Consider the following 7262-nt stretch of genomic DNA (forward strand, 5'->3'; position numbering starts at 1 on the left):
CGTTTGTCATAGATTCTGGTACCGAGACGACCGTTGTTGTCAAATAAAGGTTAATGTCTAGAAATGATGTGGTTTCTTTATTGTGTAGTTCAGAAGGATATATACATGTAAAAGGGACCCAATCAGAAAAGTTAATGGAAAGAACATATTAATCAATATACCTGTATGTGAAATTAAATAACCTGGCTTCTCTGATCTTCTTGTCTTTACAAGTGTCTGAAGGAACTCCGACTCATATGAAAATAAGAAAGATGGTCGGCCAGGAGAGGTGCACAGTTGGTTCCATTAGGCATTTCGACAACCTGCTAGGAATTCTACCTCCAAATTCAACAAATACGTTGTCAATGAGAAACTCCAGCAAATTTATCACTTGTTCTTAGGTGTAGCATGTTTTATTTTCGGGCTCATTGTTAACAAAATATGTAGAATCATATCCCAAAACAATAAATGTGTAGTGTATAGTAACATTTTTATGGAAGAAAACATCGTGGATTATTTCTTTAAAACGAGTTTTTAATTTTTCATGTAGTATGGTGGTGTAAGGGGTGGAAAAATCGAAGGTTTTGATAAAGTTTATTTCAGAAAATTACCGAAATTTTAAATTTTCAGAAAGTTCTTTTGAGTTCTTAAGAATCAACAAATGGTTAATGCTACTACTCCAGTTAACAGTGTCACAGTATTTCTGTAATCCTTCTTTCACTGCGGACAAAAATTGGGATAATCTAACTGACAATTCCTTTGTAGAACATGCAGATGAGCCGGTAATGTACCGTTGTACGTTTTCGTACGTGGGATTACATGAGTGTTCATTTATTATGCATCCCGTCATTGTGTTGTTTGTAATATTTTTCAGTTTTACTTGTGTTTCTTTGTCCGTGTGACTTTTTATGTTTCTTTGATACATATGACGTGTCTCTGTACTTTAAACATCCCGCCACTGTTCTATTATAATTTTTGCATACTTTGAACGCCAAAATAGTTTATATCTCTACCTGTGTGACGTTTACATTCCGATGTCAAACACGAGATTCTACGCCAGAGTTAATGTTTAAATTACGATTCGGTCCCAGTGCTTAAAATCCCTCGATCCTTATGGGCTGATTTGGCATACATAAATAAAATACAAAAATAAGTAAGCAATGAACGAGGTTGTTAAATGTGATATATGCTTTTTTGTGCTTCTTTGTTAAATATTTGTTTGTTTTTGTTGTGATTTAGATTGTGACACGGTGTTGACTGCTGTACCCTTATTTTGACATTTTTACCTATTATGTCTGTTTGTTTTATTCACGCATCGTTGTCAATATAATGGAATTTGATGCGACTGTCATACAAGTGAGAGGTTTAGCGCTATAAAACCAGGTTCAATCCACCATTTTCTACATAAGAAAATGCCTGTACCAAGTCAGGAATATGACAGTTGTTGTCCATTCGTTTGATGTGTTTGTTTTTGATTTTGCCATTTGATTAGGGACCTTCCGTTTTTATTTTTCCTCGGAGTTCAGTATTGTTGTGATTGAACTTTTTATTCCTAATTCAATGATTATACACTCGTAGTAGTAGGATTTACAAACTAGTACAAAAACAATATTGTTTGAAGCTTTGTCCGCAGGAACAACAACAAATATCCACAGCCTCTTTGTCTCTGAATAAGGATTTAGGTCGAACATTTACACAGTTTTTTAACTTGTGGATTGTTCGTTTCATCAACAACCTAACTGTTTTAACCCATTCTGACAGAGTGTCTAGTTTAACCTTTTCTTGTTTGGTCCATGCTCTGGTGTTATCCTCAAAAGAATTCATTATTATTTTAAAGTTATGATTCCAATTGATTTGTTGTTGATCTCTTAATGTGGGACTTTGAGATATCATATGTTCATGTTGAATTATATTTAGATCACCAGTAATAAAATGACCAGAGGGCTTGTAAGAAAATGGAGAGTGGAAACAGTCACATGTAAGAGGGTTTGTCAATTATTATTCTTAATCAGAATACTTTAATGCTTAATTGTTTATAGTTAAGTATTGTAGGTGCAATGGTTTTGGAGTAACTATAGGAGACAATAGGAACAGACTGATTTTAAAAATAAAGCAGAATTCTAGAAATTACTTCTTTATGATGAAGAATGCTGTTGATGTTGATAGCATCGATTTCTTTATTTGAAAATTGATTATTTTTTACAGCAAAACATAAGATATATAGATCGAAATATACTTTGTCACCACTGATGTTAGGCGTTTTTTCTCCGAAGGTATCAACATCCCAGTAGTCAGTAGTTTGTTTTTGACATGAACATAAGGAACTATCATTGATTTGATTTTGTATCTGTATCTGTAATTCTATTGTTTATAAAATGTTAGATTATTTAAAATACTAAGTTTTTTCTACAACAAGAAATAGGTTAAAAGATTGCATTAGTTGTATTTGGTACATTTTTTTTAACTAATTTTCGGGTTTTAATGCACTTCTACTTCATATTTATTTGGTCTTCCAACTGTTTCAAGTCGAGCGCCACTGATGTGTATTGTGTACACAAAACACGCGTCTGCCGTACCAAATTATTATTCATGTATCTTTCGTGAGTTTTCACCAAAAACATTTTAACCACAAAGAAAAAATCTTATTTCGTTTTTATTTTTCAGTTAAGATATCAAACTTAGGCGCAAAGCTTCTACTCAACAAACCCCTTAATTATATGAACAGACCAACCTTCAAAGAATTACTTAGATGCATAAGAAACAGCAAAATAATACAGCGTAAACCAAAGTGCTAGAGCAGCCATCATTATCAATCAAAACATGAGGAATCAACGCTATTTCATGTGTTTTATATTTGTGTTGTTACTTTTCATGTTGGTCTATTATGTATATTACCAGCAAATTCGTTTCACTCATTACCAGGTATCAGACGAAAGGTTATTTACTATACTTGAATTGAAAAGTACCAGTGTCCCCTTTTTAGTAGATACTTCAGTTTGCAAAATTCCACATATAGATCCGTTTGATAAATCAGTGAAACACATCTTAAGAAATGGAACAGTCTTAACGTGTGCCGTAAAATATGATCTAGTATATGCAAATGGAAACACTATATTCATTAATTGGAAAGCTGTTAATAACTCGCAATTTAAAAATGAAATGAAATACTGCAAATATGAAGTCATTTGGAGACCATATAATGAAATGCAAGACCACAACTATCTAAAGTTTATAAACGAAAGTAATGAATTCGTAGATCGGGTTGATATATCAAATGAATTTGTTCGTGTTAAATGCTACACTGAAGCTGGTCTAGACTTGTATACAAATTTCTTTTCTTTCGTTCATTTAAAAGAAGACGTCGAAGATCGATGTGAAAAAAATGCCATTAAATTTGCAAACACACGAAATGGACAGTTAAATATTTTGATGGTGGGTGTTGATTCAATTTCTCGAAATAATATGCTACGCTATATGAAGAAAACTTGGACGTATTTTGTAAACAAACTCAACGCTATAGATTTACGTGGCTATAATAAAGTTGCTGATAACACTTTTCCAAATATAGTTCCGATGACAACGGGAAAATATGTCGATCAGTTATCATGGAACGAATCAATAAGGTGGATGCCAATGGACAAATTTAATTTTATTTGGAATAATTATTCTGCAAAGGGGTATAGAACTTTATATGCTGAAGATCATCCTAATATAGCAATTTTTGATTTTAAGAAATCTGGATTTAAAATACCTCCTGGAGATTACTTCAATAGGCCTTTAAGTGTTGCTATGGAAAAAACTAAAAAGGTTTGGAATTCTAAACACTATTGTGTACATGGAAGAACAGAAACTGATATAGTTCTAGACTATTTAAAGAATTTTGCTCAGATGTTTCAGTCTAAACCACATTTTTCCTTCACATTCTTCTCAAGGCTAACACATGATTATCTCGAAGGAACATATAAAGCAGATACAATCTTCCTGAATTTTTTCAGAGACATGTTTGAAAGTGATAACTTAAAAAACACAGTTATTTTCTTTTTCAGCGATCATGGAATGCGTTTTGGTAATTTTAGGGAAACATTTGTTGGCAAATTGGAAGAACGTCTTCCTTTTATGCTGATTGTATTCCCTCAATGGTTCCGTAAAAAGTATCCAGACATTCATAGAAATTTACAGATCAATGCTAGAAGACTTACAACTCCTTTTGACATATTTGCGACATTAGAACATATTTTGGATTTCAATGGAATTGAGAAAAAAGAAGTGAAAAAGAAAAGATCAATGAACTTGTTTAATGAAATTCCCGAAGACAGAACTTGTGATGACGCTGGTATCCTACCTCATTGGTGTACTTGTTCTAAACTTGAAACGTTAGATATTGAAAATAAGACAGTTCTCACTATTGGTCATACTATGGTATCTAAGATTAATCAAGATTTAAAAGATTCCTTTGACGTTTGTGAAAAATTATACTTGAAGACTATAAAATATGCTCTGCGTGTAACTCCGCCCAACAAAAGGACCAGGAATATCGTCAAAAATAGGAACGTTGTATACGGCGATCGTGTTAAGTCTTATATTGGTTATCAGATAACCGTTCAAACAAAGCCGGGAGATGCTATCTTTGAAGGGACATTACGGTTTGACGAGAAAGGAAAAACATATCACTCAGTAGGTGATGTCAGTCGAATTAATAAGTACGGTGGTCAATCACAGTGTATTGAGGAACATCATCTTAAAAAACTTTGTTACTGTAAAATACAGTCATAGAAAGTCAAAATCAGTCGTTTAATATCAAAAGATGGCCAAAGCCCTAACTAGTACCATTAAGATAAAACTTAACGAAAAACAATCATTTTCAGAAGGGGTTCCATAGAGATACCTTGCTTAATTCAGGTTTTACCTTAATCAAATTTGCCAAATCATCTCCCAACTTTGTTAAGTAAACATTTCATTTTGTAAGGAAAATGTCTGAATAACGCTTTCGGTTACGTCAGTAAAAATACATTTTTTAAGATATTGCATGAGAGGTTACAAAATATTAAGTAAACATGCAGAAAGTGGGATATATTTGTAACGTGTTTTTAAACTTGAAATTGGCATATGTTCTATATAATTGTGATAAGCAAATTAATCATTCATATAACTTGTTGAATGGTACTTACTACAGACAAAAATATCAATGGACTGAACGAACAAAATTCTATATTAATAGAAAAAAATTAATGCATCATCTTGCTATTTCGTGGCGGTCAGTTTTCATTGGCTGAGGAAGCCAGAGTGCCCGGCGAGAACCACCGACCTTCGGTAGGAAAACAACTGACAATCCTAGTCAATTGAACACTTGGTAATTATATATCAGAACTTTTTTTTCAAATTTGTCATCAGCCTTTATACGAATATGCTATACCATTTGGTGCTTTTATAAATTCATTGCTAATCAACTCCCTGTTTACCGAAAACCTATATATTTCACATATAATGACTACTTATTATTCATATTAGTGTCTCTATTTCGTCGGTTTTCGGAAAATTCGTCTTTACTGTGTATTAACCGATTGTGTCCGTTTCCCGGTTTTTCGAATGGTCGTCTTATCTATATTTACCGATTGTGTCCGTTTTCCGGTTTTTCGAATGGTCGTCTTATCTATATTTACCGATTGTGTCCGTTTCCCGGTTTTTCGAATGGTCGTCTTATCTATATTAACCGATTGTGTCCTATTCCTGATTTTCCGAATATTCGTTTTATCTGAACATTTATCAGTTGTGTCCTATTCCTGATTTCCCGAAAGGTCGTCTTGTCTTTTTATGTCATATTCCCGATTGTGACATTTTGGCCAAGTGTAGATTCGAATGGCAGGTGATGCACCCACCAGGTCTCGCTTCTTTCGGAGGTCAAGTAATTTCCCTTTTTTTAACTTCATTTGCATCTTCTTAATGGACTCGTGAGATTTGAACATCGGTAACAACTGTTGCCTCATTTTGATTGTTTAATTTTCTTGGTATTTTCAAACAACATCAGGAACAGCGGTGGAACAAAGGCTATCGTCATCGCTATGGAAATTGTGTAAAAACTCATCAGAGATACCAGGCTTATAATTTGGTACGCCATACGCGCGTTTCGTCTGCATAAGACTCATAAGTGGCGCTTGAATCAAAACAGTTGCAAACTGAAAAGCATTAAAAACCAAAAAACTAGAATAGACAATGGAAACGGGGAATGTGTCAAAGTAACAGCAACCCGACAAAAAAGCGGTAAACAGCCCAAGGACAACAATGGGTCTTCAATGCAGCTAGAAAATCCCGCACCCGGAGGCGAGCTTCAGTTGGCATCTAAACAATAATGTATACTAGTTGCACGAGGATAAAAGCTCATGTGAAGGGTTACTGCAAGGCACCACTTATAAAAATGTAGTGCTGCATATACCTACGCGTATTATCATTACCCGTGTAGATCTTCATATCTTATATTTAAACAGCGTTTCCTAATGTGTGTTGTTTTTAACATTTGTCCATTTGTCTCAGGCTTGCTCACATTGCTACCGGTAATTATCTGTACCATAGCCTAGCATAGATGTCTGCTAGTTACACCACTATAGGACTCTACCATGTTCTATTAAAGGTGCCTGCAGGTCACACAGTGACTGCTATTTATCTGTAAAATAGGTGCATGTAGGTCACATCACTATATATCTGTACCATAGCCTCTTGTATGTGCCTGCAGGTCACACTGCTATTTATCTGTAAAATAGGTGCATGTAGGTCACATTACTATATGTCTGTACCATAGCCTCTTGTAGGTGCCTGCAGGACACACTGCTATTTATCTGTACCATAGCCTATTATATGTGCCTCCAGGTCACATCACCATAGATCTGCACCATCGAGTACCCGCTTAACGAAATGCCCGTGCAAATACGTTAATGAACTACTATATAAGGAAAGAAATATTATAAATATTTATTAAAAATAATCATGACTAAGAAAAGAATTCCAAATTTTACGTCGCAGGAGAATCAAATTTTATGACGAAGTGGATCGGGAAGAATAAATCTTTACTATTTAGCAGATTGAACAACACAACAAACAGTGCCAAAAAGAGAGTAAGGGAGGCTGTATGCAGAAACGGATTTAGTAGGAGGGGTAGGGCCCTGCCCCCTATAGAGCTATATATATGGTTTATGTATAGACTTTTAGCATATGCCACTCCAAACGTTGCCTAGTTTGGGTCCCCCTTTTTGCAAATAAAAATGCAGTAAATGACACTTATCACCTTAGAA

At 34.4% G+C, this 7262-nt stretch overlaps 1 protein-coding gene across 1 annotated transcript; it reads left to right on the top strand.

Moving 5' to 3' along the window:
- The first annotated feature begins 640 nt into the window (after positions 1-640).
- Positions 641-4752, top strand: LOC127715893 (uncharacterized). Its single transcript, XM_052222011.1, has 3 exons — positions 641-676; positions 2878-3012; positions 3397-4752. The coding sequence occupies exons 1-3, from the start codon at positions 641-643 to the stop codon at positions 4750-4752; spliced, it is 1527 nt and encodes a 508-aa protein (XP_052077971.1).
- The last annotated feature ends 2510 nt before the right edge of the window (positions 4753-7262 follow it).

Source organism: Mytilus californianus, unplaced genomic scaffold (genome assembly GCF_021869535.1).
Source record: "Mytilus californianus isolate M0D057914Y unplaced genomic scaffold, xbMytCali1.0.p SCAF_9, whole genome shotgun sequence".
Classification (NCBI taxonomy): Eukaryota; Metazoa; Mollusca; class Bivalvia; order Mytilida; family Mytilidae; genus Mytilus; species Mytilus californianus.